Raw genomic sequence first — 18,594 nt, 5'->3', positions numbered from 1 at the left:
GTGCTGACTCACTGGTTATTACATCCTAATAACAAAATAGTGCTGACTCACTGGTTATTAGAATGTAATAACCAGTGAGTCAGCACTATTTTGTTATTAGAATGTAATAACCAATGAGTCAGCAATATATTTTGTTATTAGAATGTAATAACCAGAGGTGGGTAGAGTAGCCAGAAATTGTACTCAAGTAAGAGTACTGTTACTTTAGAGATTTATTACTCAAGTAAAAGTAAGGAGTAGTCACCCAAATATTTACTTGAGTAAAAGTAAAAAGTATGTTGTGAAAAAACTACTCAAGTACTGAGTAACTGATGAGTAACATACACACACATATCATATATAAATATATATATATATATATATATATATATATATATATATATATATACACACACACACATATATATATATATATATATATATATATATATACACACACACATATATACATATATATATATATATATACATTATATATATATATATATATATATATATATATATATATATATATATATTATATATATATATATATAAATACATTGATATATACAGTATATAATTTATATTTATTTATTTTGCCGTTTTTGTTTACATGTTAAAGGTGTTTTAATGAATATACATGCATGTTTAACACATATAGATTCCTTTCTTTCATGAAGACAAGAATATAAGTTGGTGTATTACCTGATTCTGATGACTTGCATTGATTGTAATCAGACAGTAGTGTTGATAGCGTCCACGTTTTCAAATGGAGGAGAAAAAAAGTTCCTCCTTTCTGTCTAATACCACATGAAAGTGGTTGGTTTTTGGCATCTAATTTGTCCAGCTTCCATATTCGTTTTTATACACTTTACAAGAAATACATTGGCGGCAAACTCCGTAGCTTGCTAGCTTGTTTGCGCTGGCTTTCGGAGACTCTTATTTTGAAAGCGCATGCGCGATGGAGCGGCACTTTTATTGTGAAGACAGGAACTGTGTAGTCAGTCTTTAGGCTTTTGACGGGATGTACGGTTGAAATAAAGAAGGGTCTATTTCCTTCACAATTTTGATTGATTGATTGGAACTTTTATTAGTAGATTGCACAGTACAGTGCATATTCCGTACAATTGACCACTAAATGGTAACACCCCAATACGTTTTTCAACTTGTTTAAGTCAGGTCATGTGACCCTCTGTTTGATTGGTCCAACGTCACCAGTGACTGCATCTGATTGGTGAAACGCAGGCACTATGAAGGTCTGTCTGACAGACCAAAACAAACAAAGCGTGCATTAACAGATCGATAAAAATTAGTAGCGAGTAGCGAGCTGAATGTAGATAAAAGTAGCGGAGTAAAAGTAGCGTTTCTTCTCTATAAATATACTCAAGTAAAAGTAAAAGTATGTTGCATTAAAACTACTCTTAGAAGTACAATTTATCCCAAAAGTTACTCAAGTAGATGTAACGGAGTAAATGTAGCGCGTTACTAACCACCTCTGGTAATAACCAGTGAGTCAGCAATATATTTTGTTATTAGCATGTAATAACCAGTGAGTCAGCTATATTTTGTTATTAGAATGTAATAACCAGTGAGTCAGCACTATTTTCTTATTAGAATGTAATAACCAATGAGTCAGCACTATTTTGTTATTAGAATGTAATAACCAGTGTGTCCGCACTATTTTGTTATTAGAATGTAATAACCAGTGGGTCAGCACTATTTTGTTATTAGAATGTAATAACCTGTGAGTCAGCACTATTTTGTTATTAGAATGTAATAGCCAATGCGTCAGCACTATTTTGTTATTAGGATGTAATAACCAATGAGTCAGCACTAGTTTGTTATTAGAATGTCATAATCAATGAGTCAGCACTATTTTGTTATTAGAATGTAATAACCAATGAGTCAGCAATATATTTTGTTATTAGAATGTAATAACCAGTGAGTCAGCACTATTTTGTTATTAGAATGTAATAACCAATGAGTCAGCAATATATTGTGTTATTAGAATGTAATAAACAATGAGTCAGCTATATTGTGTGTGTTGTAGTGCCAACAGTGTAAATGAAAGCAGCTTCCAAATGTGTGCAGAGATGATCCTGGTGCACACGTGAATGATATCCTGTCATATTTGATATTTGAACGTGCAGCTTTCAGCTTAGTGCAACATTATCATCACTGCAAAGAATGCCAGCATGCATTCATAAGGACACCACTTAAATCCACACACACACACACACACACACACACACACACACACACACACACACACACACACACACACACACGCAAATAAGCGAAATCACTGACAGGTTCAATGTAACCATAACAACTATTTGACTAATCCTAACATTATGATCTCATAAAGACAGCTGAGTCATGCAAATATGAATATGGAACACACACACACACACACACACACACACACACACACACACACACACACACACACACACACACACACACACACACACACACACACACACACACACACACACACACACACACACACGCACACACACACAATAAATCTGTTTTCCCTCTGAGCTGTAAGTAAAAGCTTCATTTCTCTAATGGACACACATATATTACAATCATCATATTTAATGTCCATGTGACCTTTCACCTTTGGTAACCACTGTCCAAACTATTGTACCGAATATGTCAGTGGCAATGTTCCGTCTAAGGTGCGCGCCTGCGCAATTGCGCACTGCTCAAGCGTCCTCTGCGCACAGCAAATATATGCCACGCACCAAATCAAACCCATGAATTGTAAACAAAATACAGACATTTATTGTGTGTAATTGTGCAATGCAACTCTGAGTGACAGTGACAACAAGCGGCCCTAACGGTGTTCGTCAACACCGTTCCATTATTGTAACGTCTATCGAGATGCTTCGAGGACAGGAATTATATCGATCACTTTATTGAGCAAAACTGTTTATATTGGGCCATGACCACACCAAAAACATGAGTAAAAAACTTCTATTTGGAAAAACTAGTCATTTTCTGCCGTACAAAGCAACTTGTTATCTGTCACCAACACGCATAGCACGAAGCCACTGGTGCGTTTATGGCCACACAAAAAGTGGGACAACTCAAACACCACACAAAGTTACACTATGACTCCTCAGCCATACGTGTGCTTATTCTCCTGTCATTTATTATTAATGTTAATTTATTGATATTAATGATGGAATGCTGTTAGTAGAGAAAGTTACACACTTCATCCTATGTTTACATTTCATTGTGCAACATGAGGATGTTTAAATGTGATCTCTGAAAGGAGTACAAATGATTCCCAAAGCAGGACCCCCACCCAGACATATTGTACAATACTAATCCATAGCTTATGAAAAACAAAGTTTCTTTTATTTTCATTACAAGTGGGCCAAATCACTAATATTACTAAATAATCTCATGAAAATGAGAGTGTTATTATAAAAGACAGGTGTGCTGCATGTATTGCCAGGTGTGATGTTGCTCACCTGTGCTCCACTCAATGCTCAGGGAGTGTTTGTGTTTGCTGACACACATGAACAATTAGAGGGAACATTGGTCAGTGGTGATACTTTTCAAAATAAAGGCATGTCATTATTGGCTTTATTTTAACATAACATATTATGATAAATAAAACATATGTTTATTTTTGTCATGAAATAAGATGTTGATCACATTAGACAACTTGTCTTTTAGTAGGAAGTCAACAAACCAAATCTGCATATTGTGTTACTTTGGGCATGAGTGACGCTAACACCAGTTGGACAAACTGCAGACATGCTTTGCCAAGGAAGCCTTACCTGTCCCCCCCCCCCCCCACACACACACACACACACACCCTTAACTGTATACCTGTCCCCCCCCCCCCCACACACACACACCCTTACCTGTATACCTGTTTCCCCCCCACACACACCCTTACCTGTATACCTGCCCCCCCCCACACACACCCTTACATGTATACCTGTTCCCCCCCCACACACACCCCCCTTACCTGTATACCCGTTCCCCCCCCCCCACACACACCCTTACCTGTATACATGTTTCCCCCCCCACATCCCCCCTTACCTGTATACCTGTTTTCCCCCCACACACACACCCTTACCTGTATACCTGTTTTACCCCCACACACACCCCTAACTTGTATACCTGTTTCCCCCCACATACACCCCCTTACCTCTGTTCCCCCCTATCCCTTGTGGAAGGGGAGACACACAGATCCGGTGGCCATGGATGGGGTGCTGGCTGTCCGGGGTCGGGACCCGGGGTGAACCGCTCGCCTGTATATCGGTTGGGAACATCTCTGCGCTGCTGACCCGTCTCCGCTCGGGATGGTTTCCTGCTGACCCCACTGTGGACTGGACTCTTACTGTTATGCTGGATCCACTATGGACTGGACTCTCACAATATTATGTTAGACCCACTCGACATCCATTGCATTCGGTCTCCCTAGAGGGGGGGGGTTACCCACATATGCGGTCCTCTCCAAGGTTTCTCATAGTCATTCACATCGACGTCCCACTGGGGTGAGTTTTTCCTTGCCCTTATGTGGGCTATACCGAGGATGTCGTTGTGGCTTGTGCAGCCCTTTGAGACACTTGTGATTTAGGGCTATATAAATAAACATTGATTGATTGATATACCTGTTTTTCCCCCCCTTACCTGTATACCTGTTTCTTACCCCACACACACACACACCCTCACCTGTATACCTGTTTTCCCCCACACACACACACCCTTACCTGTATACCTGTTCCCCCCCACACACCGCTTACCTGTATACCTGTGTTTCCCCCCCCCCCCACACACCCTTACCTGTATACCTGTTTCCCCCCCACGCACCCCCTTACCTGTATACCTGTTTTCCCCCCCACACACACCCCCTTCCATGTATACCTGTTTCCCACACACACACACACCCTTACCTGTATACCTGTTCCCCCCCCACACACACCCTTACCTGTATACCTGTTTCCCCCCACACACACCCCTTACCTGTATACCTGTTCCCCCCCCACACACACCCTTACCTGTATACCTGTTTCCCCCCACACACACCCCTTACCTGTATACATGTTCCCCCCCACACACACCCCCTTACCTGTATACCTGTCCCCCCCACACACACCCTTACCTGTATACCTGCTTTCCCCCCACACACACACCCTTACCTGTATACCTGTCCCCCCCCACACCCCCTTACCTGTATACCAGCTTTCCCTCCACACACACAAACCCTTACCTGTATACATGTTTCTTCCCCCACACACATCCCCTTACCTGTATACCTGTTTTCCCTCCACACACACCCTTACCTGTATACCTGTTCCCCCCCCCACACACACCCTTACCTGTATACCTGCTTTCCCTCCACACACACACACCCTTACCTGTATACCTGTTTCTTCCCCCACACACATCCCCTTACCTGTATACCTGTTTTCCCTCCACACACACACACACACACCCTTACCTGTATACCTGTTTTCTCTCCACACACACCCCCTTACCTGTATACCTGTTCCCCCCCACACACACCCTAACCTGTATACCTGTTTCCCCCCCACACACACCCCTTACCTATATACCTGTTTCCCCACCACACACACCCCCTTACCTGTATACATGTTTCCCCCCCAGACACACCCCCTGACCTGTATACCTGTTTTCCCCCCACACACACCCCCTTACATGTATACCTGTTTCCCACACACACCCCTTTACCTGTATACCTGTTTCCCCCCCACACACACTCCTTACCTGTATACCTGTTTCCCCCCCACACACACCCTTACCTGTATACATGTTCCCCCCCACACACACACCCTGACCTGTATACCTGTTTCCCCCCACACACACACCCTTACCTGTATACCTGTTTTTACCCCCCCCCACACACACACCCTTACCTGTATACCTGCTTTCCCTCCACACACACACACCCTTACCTGTATACCTGTTTCTTCCCCCACACACCCCCCCTTACCTGTATACCTGCTTTCCCCCTCCACACACACCCCCTTACCTGTATACCTGTTTCTTCCTCCACACACACCCCTAACTTGTATACCTGTTTTTCCTCTACACACACCCTCTAACCTGTCTACCTGTTTCCCCCCCACACACACCCTCTTCCATGTATACCTGTTTCCCACACACACACCCTTACCTGTATACCTGCTTTCCCCCCCCCACACACACACCCTTACCTGTATACCTGTTTTACCCCCACACACACCCCTTACCTGTATACATGTTCCCCCCCCACACACACCCCCTTACCTGTATACCTGTTTTCCCCCCCACACACACCCCCTCACCTGTATACCTGTTTCCCCCCCCACACACACCCCCTTACCTGTATACCTGTTCCCCCCCCACACACCCCCTTACCTGTATACCTGTTTTCCCCCCACACACACCCCCTTACCTGTATACCTGTTCCCCCCCCACACCCTCCCTGACCTGTATACCGGTTTTCCTCCCACACACACCCCCTTACCTGTATACCTGTTCCCCCCCCCACACACACCCTTACCTGTATACCTGTTTTCCCTCCACACACACACCCTAACCTATATACCTGTTTCCCCCCCACACCCCCCCCCTTACCTGTATACCTGTTCCCCCCACACACCCCTTACCTGTATACCTGTTTCCCCCCCACACACACCCCTTACCTGTATACATGTTTACCCCCACACACACACCCTTACCTGTATACCTGTTTTACCCCCCCACACACACCCTTACCTGTATACATGTTTCCCCCCCCACACACACCCCCTGACCTGTATACCTGTTTTCCCCCCACACACACCCCTTGCCTGTATACCTGTTTTTCCCCCCCACACCCACCCCCTTACCTGTATACCTGTTTCTTCCCCCACACACACACCCTCACCTGTATACCTGTTTTCCCCCCCACACACACCCCCTTACCTGTATACCTGTTCCCCCCACACACCCCTTACCTGTATACCTGTTTCCCCCCCCCACACACACACACCCTTACCTGTATACCTGTTTTCCCCCCACACACCCCCCTTACCTGTATACCTGTTTTCCCCCCCACACACCCCCTTACCTGTATACCTGCTTTCCCTCCACACACACACCCCCTTACCTGTATACCTGTTTTCCCTCCACACACACACACCCTTACCTGTATACCTGTTTCTTCCCCCACACACACACCCTCACCTGTATACCAGCTTTCCCCCCACACCCCCTTACCTGTATACCAGCTTTCCCTCCACACACACAAACCCTTACCTGTATACATGTTTCTTCCCCCACACACATCCCCTTACCTGTATACCTGTTTTCCCTCCACACACACCCTTACCTGTATACATGTTCCCCCCCACACACACACCCTGACCTGTATACCTGTTTCCCCCCACACACACACCCTTACCTGTATACCTGCTTTCCCTCCACACACACACACCCTTACCTGTATACCTGTTTCTTCCCCCACACACCCTCCCTTACCTGTATACCTGCTTTCCCCCTCCACACACACCCCCTTACCTGTATACCTGTTTCTTCCTCCACACACACCCCTAACTTGTATACCTGTTTTCCCTCTACACACACCCTCTAACCTGTCTACCTGTTTTCCCCCCACACACACCCTCTTCCATGTATACCTGTTTCCCACACACACACCCTTACCTGTATACCTGCTTCCCCCCCCCCACACACACACACCCTTACCTGTATACCTGTTTTACCCGCACACACACCCCTTACCTGTATACATGTTCCCCCCCCACACACGCCCCCTTACCTGTATACCTGTTTTCCCCCCCACACACACACCCTCACCTGTATACCTGTTTTCCCCCCCACACACCCCCTTACCTGTATACCTGTTCCCCCCCACACACCCCTTACCTGTATACCTGTTTCCCCCCCCCCCCACACCCCCTTACCTGTATACCTGTTTTCCCCCCACACACACACCCTTACCTGTATACCTGTTCCCCCCCCACACCCTCCCTGACCTGTATACCGGTTTTCCTCCCACACACACCCCCTTACCTGTATACCTGTTCCCCCCCACACACACCCTTACCTGTATACCTGTTTTCCCTCCACACACACACCCTAACCTATATACCTGTTTCCCCCCCACACACACCCCCTTACCTGTATACCTGTTCCCCCCACACACCCCTTACCTGTATACCTGTTTCCCCCCCCACACACACCCCTTACCTGTATACATGTTTACCCCCACACACACACCCTTACCTGTATACCTGTTTTACCCCCCCACACACACCCTTACCTGTATACATGTTTCCCCCCCACACACACACCCTTACCTGTATACATGTTTCCCCCCCCCACACACACCCCCTGACCTGTATACCTGTTTTCCCCCCACACACACCCCTTGCCTGTATACCTGTTTTTCCCCCCCACACACACCCCCTTACCTGTATACCTGTTTCTTCCCCCACACACACACCCTCACCTGTATACCTGTTTTCCCCCCCACACACACCCCCTTACCTGTATACCTGTTCCCCCCACAGACCCCTTACCTGTATACCTGTTTCCCCCCCCACACACACACACCCTTACCTGTATACCTGTTTTCCCCCCACACACCCCCCTTACCTGTATACCTGTTTTCCCCCCCACACACCCCCTTACCTGTATACCTGCTTTCCCTCCACACACACACCCCCTTACCTGTATACCTGTTTTCCCTCCACACACACACACCCTTACCTGTATACCTGTTTCTTCCCCCACACACACACCCTCACCTGTATACCTGTTTTCCCCCCCACACACACCCCCTTACCTGTATACCTGTTCCCCCCACACACCCTTTACCTGTATACCTGTTTCCCCCCCCACACACACCCTTACCTGTATACCTGTTTTCCCCCCACACACCCCCCCTTACCTGTATACCTGTTTTCCCCCCCACACACCCCCTTACCTGTATACCTGTTTTCCCTCCACACACACACATCCCCTTACCTGTTTACCTGTTTTCCCTCCACACACACACACCCTTACCTGTATACCTGTTTTCCCTGCACACACACACACCCTTATCTGTATACCTGTTTTCCCTCCACACACACACACCCTTACCTGTATACCTGTTTTCCCTCCACACACACACACCCTTACCTGTATACCTGTTTTCCCTGCACACACACACACCCTTACCTGTATACCTGTTTTCCCTCCACACACACACACCCTTACCTGTATACCTGTTTTCCCTGCACACACACACACCCTTACCTGTATACCTGTTTTCCCTCCACACATGGCACTTCAAGTTCAGTTCAGTTATAGTATATATATATACTGTATATAGAGTATATATTGCAGGTTATATCGTGACTGCTGAGTCATCTGCCCACAGGGAGATAATGGCTGTGTAATTGTGTTGAGTGCTTCTTTCCACAGGCATGATTGAGATCATTTCCTTGGAGGCACTAACTACACCATGTGTGCTAATCACAGTAACATGAGCCATAATCCATCTGCCTGGCTAAGTAAACATGCCGCCTGCTCCTGTTTACTCAGGACCGTCGTGCTATGCTAACAAAATACTTAGGCAGCGTAGTCACTGATTAGTGTGTGACCATGGACCTTTTAGCACCACACCACACCAGTGTGTGACCATGGACCTTTCAGCACCACCACATGGCCTGCATGTTACCAGGAATTGATTAACGTGGACCCCGACTTAAACAAGTTGAAAAACTTATTGGGGTGTTACCATTTAGTGGTCAATTGTACGGATTATGTACTGTACTGTGCAATCTACTAATAAAAGTCTCAATCAATCAATCAATCAGGTGGCACCTGTAAAGCTGATGTCGAAATTTCAGGACTCAAAAAACTACCCAACTTTAACGATGATGCCTTGTGGCACTCGAGCTAGTTTGGTTGGTCTTGGAAGACCTTTTGCCTCTGATCCATGTAGACTTCATCAGTTCATGCTCTCAGACTTAGATTGGTCAGATCTAGTATCAGACTTATATTGGACACATCTAGTCTTAGTCTTAGATTGGTCAGATCTATCCTTACACTTACATTGGTCATATCTAGTCTTAGTATTAGACTGGTCACATCTGTGGGCTCTGAACCGAGGATGTCGTTGTGGCTTGTGCAGCCCTTTGAGACACTTGTGATTTAGGGCTATATAAATAAACATTAATTGATTGATCTAGTCTTAGACTTAGATTGGTCAGATCTATCCTTACACATAGATTGTTCACATCTAGTCTTAGACTGGTCACATCTAGTCTTAGTCTTAGGTTGGTCAGACTATCCTTACACATAGATTGGTCATATCTAGTCTTAAAACGGTCACATATAGTCTTAGATCTAGATTGGTCACATCTAGTCTTGGACTTAGATTGGTCAAATCTAGTCTTAGACTTAGATTGACCAAACTTAGTCTTATACTTAGATTGGTCATATCTAGTCTTAGACTTAGATTGGTCAAATCTAGTCTTAGACTTAGATTGGTCACTTCTAGTCTTAGTCTTAGATTGGTCACATCTAGTCTGAGACATAGATTGGTCAAATCTAGTCTTAGACATAGATTGGTCCAATCTAGTCTTAGATTGGTTAGATCTATCCTTACAATTAGATTGGTCACATCTAGTCTTAGACTGAGATTGGTCAGATCTAGTCTCAGACTTAGATTGATCAGATCTAGTCTCAGACTTAGATTGATCAAATATAGTTTCAGACTTAGATTGGTCACATCTAGTCTTGGACTTAGATTGGTCACATCTAGTGTTAGACTTAGATTGGTCAAATCTAGTAATTTGAGAGTATAGAGTATAGTACCCTTTTTGATTAATTAGTACCACGATACTATACTAGTACCGGTATCCCGTACAACCCGAGTACACACACACACACACACACACACACACACACACACACACACACACACACACACACACACACACACACACACACTGGGATATAAATATAATAATGTCACTCAATCTTATTTTCGGTCACCTGACAAGGGCTCAAATGTGATCTTCTGACACATGACAGATAGTATGAAGGGCAACGTTCTTATGTTGCAGACAGCATACGGACCATGATGTGTGTGTGTGTGTGTGTGTGTGTGTGTGTGTGTGTGTGTGTGTGTGTGTGTGTGTGTGTGTGTGATTGGGGAAAAGCCATGGTTGCTTAGGACAACAGACAGTAGATGGGGAGGTGGGCAGCTACTACTCCCTGTCAGCCGACCAATTACAGCACAGAGTTGTTATCAAGCATTAGAAGCATTACAGTGTAATGACACAGCTATTTGTATTTTGACACACACACACACACACACACACACACACACACACACACACACACACACACACACACACACACACACACACTTATTCGCACACAAACACACACACAAACACACACACTCTTGTATGTGTTACCTTCTTGAGACCTGAGAAAAATGCCTCCCTCTTTAGGACCACCCTTTCTAGATATATAAAGATGTGTACTGACAACATTAATAATATATACATACTATGTAAATATAAAAAAGCTTGTTGTGAAAAATGAGTTGGAATTTTATACGAAAAAGGTCACAATTTCACTAGAAAAACTGAGAATGTTGGCAGTATTATAATAAAAGTTTACATTTTACTCAACGCAAGTCAAAATTTTACAAGAAAAACTGAACATTTGTGCAATATTATGATAAAAGTTGGAATTTTACTCAATAACAGTCGCAATTTTACAAGAAAAAGCTTAAAATGTTGGCAATTTTATGGAAAGAGTCGTAATTTTACTTGACAAAAGTCACAATTTTATAAGAAAGTTTAAAAATGATGGCAATATTATAATAATAATCAGAATTTTACTAGGCAAAATGATGACAAAAGTCATAATTGTACTCCAAAAATGTCACTATTTTACAAGAACAACAAAAAAAATTGGCAATATTGTGATATAAGTCACAATTTTATATGACAAATGTCACCATTTTGCATTAAAAAGTAATAATTTTACATTAAAAAAAAGTAATAATTTTACGAGAAAATATTGCAATATTACAGAAACAGAAAGAATATGAGAAATTGTTCCCAATTTTATATGAAAAAAGTCGACACATTGTGAGAAAAAGACTCTTTTAGTTCATTTTATTTTTAATTTTTTTTTATTTTTTGTTATTGGTTATTAATCTTCATTATTTACTTCCTCTCTGAGCTGCCACCTTAACGTGGTAGAGGAGTTTGCGTGTCCCAATGATCCTAGGAGCTATGTTGTCCGGGGGCTTCCATGCCCCCTGGTAGGGTCTCCCAAGACAAACAGGTCCTAGGTGAGGGATCAGACAAAGAGCAGCTCGAAGACTTCTATGGAAATGCAAGAACCGAGACTCAGATTTCCCTCGCCCGGACGCGGGTCACCGGGGCCCCCCTCCGGAGCCAGGCCCGGAGTTGGGGCACGATGGCGAGCGCCTGGTGGCCGGGCCTGCCCCCATGGGGCCCGGCCGGGCACAGCCCGAAGAGGCAACGTGGGTCCCCCCTCCAATGGGCTCACCACCCATAGCAGGGGCCATAGAGGTCGGGTGCAGTGTGAGCTGGACGGTAGCCGAAGGCAGGGCACTTGGCGGTCCGATCCTCGGCTACAGAAGCTAGCTCTTGGGACGTGGAACGTCACCTCGCTGGGGGGGGAAGGAGCCTGAGCTAGTGCGCGAGGTAGAGAAGTTCCGGTTGGATATAGTCGGACTCACCTCGACGCACAGCAAGGGCTCTGGAACCAGTTCTCTCGAGAGGGGCTGGACTCTCTTCCACTCTGGCGTTGCCAGCAGTGAGAGGCGACGGGCTGGGGTGGCAATTCTTGTTGCCCCCCGGCTCAGAGCCTGCATGTTGGAGTTCAACCCGGTGGACGAGAGGGTAGCTTCCCTCCGCCTTCGGGTGGGGGGACGGGTCCTGACTGTTGTTTGCGTTTATGCGCCAAACAGCAGCTCAGAGTACCCACCCTTTTTGGATTCACTCGAGGGAGTACTTGAGAGTGCTCCCCCGGGTGATTCCCTCATTCTACTGGGGGACTTCAACGCTCATATTGGCAACGACAGTGAAACCTGGAGAGGCGTGATTGGGAAGAATGGCCGCCCGGATCTGAACCCAAGTGGTGTTTTGTTATTGGACTTTTGTGCCCGTCACGGATTGTCCATAACGAACACCATGTTCAAGCATAAGGGTGTCCATATGTGCACTTGGCACCAGGACACCCTAGGCCGCAGTTCTATGATCGACTTTGTTGTTGTGTCATCGGATTTGCGGCCTCATGTTTTGGACACTCGGGTGAAGAGAGGGGCGGAGCTTTCTACCGATCACCACCTGGTGGTGAGTTGACTGCGATGGTGGGGGAGGATGCCGGACAGACCTGGCAGGCCCAAACGCATTGTGAGGGTTTGCTGGGAACGTCTGGCAGAGTCTCCTGTCAGAGAGAGTTTCAATTTCCACCTCCGGAAGAACTTTGAACATGTCACGAGGGAGGTGCTGGACATTGAGTCCGAGTGGACCATGTTCCGCACCTCTATTGTCGAGGCGGCTGATTGGAGCTGTGGCCGCAAGGTAGTTGGTGCCTGTCGTGGCGGTAATCCTAGAACCCGTTGGTGGACACCGGCGGTGAGGGATGCCGTCAAGCTGAAGAAGGAGTCCTATCGGGTTCTTTTGGCTCATGGGACTCCTGAGGCAGCGGACAGGTACCGACAGGCCAAGCGGTGTGCGGCTTCAGCGGTCGCGGAGGCAAAAACTCGGACATGGGAGGAGTTCGGGGAAGCCATGGAAAACGACTTCCGGACGGCTTCGAAGCGATTCTGGACCACCATCCGCCGCCTCAGGAAGGGGAAGCAGTGCGCTACCAACACCGTGTATGGTGCGGATGGTGTTCTGCTGACCTCGACTGCGGAAGTTGTGGATCGGTGGAGGGAATACTTCGAAGACCTCCTCAATCCCACCAACACGTCTTCCTATGAGGAAGCAGTGCCTGGGGAATCTGTGGTGGGCTCTCCTATTTCTGGGGCTGAGGTTGCTGAGGTAGTTAAAAAGCTCCTCGGTGGCAAGGCCCCGGGGGTGGATGAGATCCGCCCGGAGTTCCTTAAGGCTCTGGATGCTGTAGGACTGTCTTGGTTGACAAGACTCTGCAGCATCGCGTGGACATCGGGGGCAGTACCTCTGGATTGGCAGACCGGGGTGGTGGTTCTTCTCTTTAAAAAGGGGAACCTGAGGGTGTGTTCTATCTATCGTGGGATCACACTCCTCAGCCTTCCCGGTAAGGTCTATTCAGGTGTACTGGAGAGGAGGCTACGCCGGATAGTCGAACCTCAGATTCAGGAGGAACAGTGTGGTTTTCGTCCTGGTCGTGGAACTGTGGACCAGCTCTATACTCTCGGCAGGGTCCTTGAGGGTGCATGGGAGTTTGCCCAACCAGTCTACATGTGCTTTGTGGACTTGGAGAAGGCATTCGACCGTGTCCCTCGGGAAGTCCTGTGGGGAGTGCTCAGAGAGTATGGGGTTTCGGACTGTCTTATTGTGGCGGTCCGCTCCCTGTATGATCAGTGTCAGAGCTTGGTTCGCATTGCCGGCAGTAAGTCGGACACGTTTCCGGTGAGGGTTGGACTCCGCCAAGGCTGCCCTTTGTCACCGATTCTGTTCATAACTTTTATGGACAGAATTTCTAGGCGCAGTCAAGGCGTTGAGGGGATCCGGTTTGGTGGCTGCAGGATTAGGTCTCTGCTTTTTGCAGATGATTTGGTCCTGATGGCTTCATCTGGCCAGGATCTTCAGCTCTCACTGGATCGGTTCGCAGCTGAGTGTGAAGCGACTGGGATGAGAATCAGCACCTCCAAGTCCGAGTCCATGGTTCTCGCCCGGAAAAGGGTGGAGTGCCATCTCCGGGTTGGGGAGGAGATCTTGCCCCAAGTGGAGGAGTTCAAGTACCTCGGAGTCTTGTTCACGAGTGAGGGAAGAGTGGATCGTGAGATCGACAGGCGGATCGGTGCGGCGTCTTCAGTAATGCGGACGCTGTATCGATCCGTTGTGGTGAAGAAGGAGCTGAGCCGGAAGGCAAAGCTCTCAATTTACCGGTCGATCTACGTTCCCATCCTCACCTATGGTCATGAGCTTTGGGTTATGACCGAAAGGACAAGATCACGTGTACAAGCGGCCGAAATGAGTTTCCTCCGCCGGGTGGCGGGGCTCTCCCTTAGAGATAGGGTGAGAAGCTCTGTCATCCGGGGGGAGCTCAAAGTAAAGCCGCTGCTCCTCCACATCGAGAGGAGCCAGATGAGGTGGTTCGGGCATCTGGTCAGGATGCCACCCGAGCGCCTCCCTAAGGAGGTGTTTAGGGCATGTCCAACCGGTAGGAGGCCACGGGGAAGACCCAGGACACGTTGGGAAGACTATGTCTCCCGGCTGGCCTGGGAACGCCTCGGGATCCCCCGGGAGGAGCTGGACGAAGTGGCTGGGGAGAGGGAAGTCTGGGCTTCCCTGCTTAGGGTGCTACCCCCGCGACCCGACCTCGGATAAGCGGAAGAAGATGGATGGATGGATGGATGGATGGATGGATATTTACTTCGTTATTACAGAATGTCTCTATATACATTTTTTTCTTTATTAATGTTGGCCAAAGGGGGCGCATTTTAATTTCTTACACACACTTGTTATTACATATGTTGACCAGAGAGGGAGCACTTCAAAATTTTTGTACACACACTTGTTATTTCATATGTTGACCAGATGGGGGAGCACTTTTAAAAGCGACACACAGTCAATGTGAAAAATCCCTCCTTTTTGGGACCACCCTCATTTTGATAGATGTCACCACTACTTTTGCTTCTTGATGTGTCAAGAAGGGTAGAAATACAAGAACACACACACACACACACACACACACACACACACACACACACACACACACACACACACACACACACACACACACACACACACACACCACTCTTCCTTCTTGTTGAAGCCACTATGTGACTCATGATGTCGCCACACTGGGAATGCTGAGCACTTTTAGGGACACTCTCCTTATTCCTCGCTCCTGTGGGGAATGTCATTGAGGGTGGGTGCAGCGGGAGGGTGGAGGGGGGGAGGGGGGGCAAGGAACAGCTGTCGGGGAGCGGTAGACCCCCTTCGGATACGGCTGAGAGTGACGGGAGGAATGCGAGTGGTGTGGCGCAGGAATTGTGCCAGGAAAAAAGGAAAGTGTGACATTTCATAGCGGATTTTCCAGGAATTCCTGGTTTTCCAAAGCTCTATTTCCACCCTTTTTTCTGTCGACTACTCCTTCCACATTTTTCAACCCACTTCAACCGTTCCTTGTCAAAACATTCTTCATAATTAGCACAAAAAAACAAAGTTGTTTTTTGAACTGGAAAAATTCCCAGTTTTCCAGGAATTTTGTAATACCATTTCTCAATTGAAAATGTTACTACTTCAACATTTCTCCACCGATTTGAAAAATTTCAACACCAACCATTTCAACTCATTCAAGTTTTTTTACCATTTTCAAAAAAATTCCTAATTTTTCCAAAATTTTGGGGAAATTCCTATTGAAATGAATGGGACATTCTTCAAAGTTCCACAACTCTCACAGTTTTCATCCGATTCAAACCATTCCAACTTCAAAATTTTCAGCCTGTTCAGGAATTATGTGCTCTACTTCAACAATTGTAAAAAAAAATAATCCAGGATTTCAGTTCAACTTCAGTATTCACGCCAAATTCCTGCAGGAATTGCCTCATTTAGTAAATAATAATAATAATTCTCTATAATAATAATAATAATAATAATAATGGCTTTCCTTCTTACTAGTCGCTCTGGAACCTTCCTTACCTGGTTGCACGTACTGATGTCCACGCCATTCTTCAAGAACTCAAGGACTTTATCGATGTTTCCAGCTCTGGCCGCCCGCAGGAAGCTAGTGTTGCTGTCCGACTGGAAGGAGAGAAAGAGATTGAGTGAGTTCTGACATTGATCACTTTCATTGACGTGAACAAAAGAACCTTTTTAACCACACCAGTTGTACTCTTTTCCTAAATGTTTCTCATCTTCCTATTTTGCTAAACGTAATAACCAGAACCAAACACACAACCTGTCAAACACAAACATGCAGAAAAAAAAGAAAAAAAGAAAGAAAAAAAAAAACAATTCCTACGCTTTGAACCCTGCGGCTTATAAAAAGGTGCAGCTAATTTCTGTATTTTCTTTTGCCGACGGCCATAAAGCAAATGTTTTTCATGAAAACACATGCAAAGACACATAAAGGGTGTGTTAGTGTTGGTGTTGATGTGTGAGGGAGCAGGGTTGGGGTGGGGGCGGGGTTTGGTGGTAGCAGGGGTGTATAATGTAGCCCGGAAGAGTCAGGGCTGCATGGGATTCTGGGTGTTTGTTCTGTTGTGTTTATGTTGTGTTAAGGTGCAGATGTTCTCCTGAAATGTGTTTGTCATTCTTGTTTGGTTTTGGTTCAAAGTGTGGCGCATTATTAGTAAGAGTGTTAAAGTTGTTTTATATGGTCACCGTCAGTGTAACCTGTGTGGCTGTTGACCAAGTATGCCTTGTTGTCACGTACGTGTGCAAGCAGAAAATGTATATTGTATAACAATTGTTGGGCTGGCACGCTGTTAATGCAGATTGTAGAGGGCGCCAAATGTTATACCATCATGGCACTCCCTTATTATAACTGTAAGGGTGAAAATTTGTGAAAATTAATCCCGGGAGTTTTCTGCGAGAGGCGCTGAAATCCGGAAGTCTCACGGGAAAATCGGGGGTTCAACAAGTAATCTGCTGAGCCGCATCAGAGTGATCAAAGAGCCGCATGCGGCTCCGGAGCCGCGGGTTGCCGACCCCTGAGCTAGGTGAATGTAAATTCCTGCTGTTTAAAGCTTGTAACCGGAAGTAGAAGCGCCGTTCTGTCTTCAAGCCGTCCGTAGCGTTTCTACTCGTATGGATTCTTCATTCACCACTCCAAGCGACATTGGTAATTTTTACAATATAGCTCATTTTTGGATTCTACTTCGCTGACGGCCATATTGTAAATAGTTAAAAAAAAAAAATAAAGAACCACTGAATAGGTGTGTTTGTGCTATGGCGCCATCTTTTGGACAAGTTTGCATTGCCTTTCTGTTTAGACTGAGCTTTCAACCGAAAGTACAAGTGCCGTTCCGTTCATAAGCCGTCCATAGCATTTATACTCGTATGGATTCTTCATTCATCATTCCAAGCAACGTTTGTAAGTTTTACAATATAACTAAAACAATTCTTACTTACTAAACCGTCCCATGTTTGATGTCTGTAGGAGTGTTTTCAGGCATATTTGTACGTGCTATCGTAATGTAATGACGCTAGCGTCGTTAGCGTTAGCTAATATGCTAACACATGTACGAGTGTCTGTGTTAGTATTATTAACATGCGTTATTATTTGTTTATTATTATTGTTTCAGTTTGGTAAATTTACCAAAACGTCACTGTGGCGTTATTTGAGTCTAGCTTTTTTGATTGATTGATAGAAACTTGTATTAGTAGATTGCACAGTACAGTACATATTCCGCACAATTGACCACTAAATGGT

The 18,594-nt window shown here is 45.8% G+C and overlaps 1 protein-coding gene across 2 annotated transcripts in view; it reads right to left on the bottom strand.

The window, feature by feature from the left end:
- ank2a (ankyrin 2a, neuronal) overlaps nucleotides 1–18,594 on the bottom strand; it is a 209,135-nt gene that overhangs the window by 104,540 nt on the left and 86,001 nt on the right. For both annotated transcript variants that reach the window (XM_061976996.2, XM_061976997.2), the window contains exon 2: nucleotides 16,860–16,961. In XM_061976996.2, the coding sequence (XP_061832980.1) occupies nucleotides 16,860–16,961 (102 nt within the window). The remainder of the gene's footprint in view (nucleotides 1–16,859; nucleotides 16,962–18,594) is intronic.

The sequence above is a fragment of the Nerophis lumbriciformis genome, linkage group LG16, assembly GCF_033978685.3.
Source record: "Nerophis lumbriciformis linkage group LG16, RoL_Nlum_v2.1, whole genome shotgun sequence".
NCBI classification, from domain to species: Eukaryota; Metazoa; Chordata; class Actinopteri; order Syngnathiformes; family Syngnathidae; genus Nerophis; species Nerophis lumbriciformis.
The sequence above is the reverse complement of the archived record's forward strand: the minus strand, read 5'-3'. Positions and strand labels throughout refer to the sequence as shown.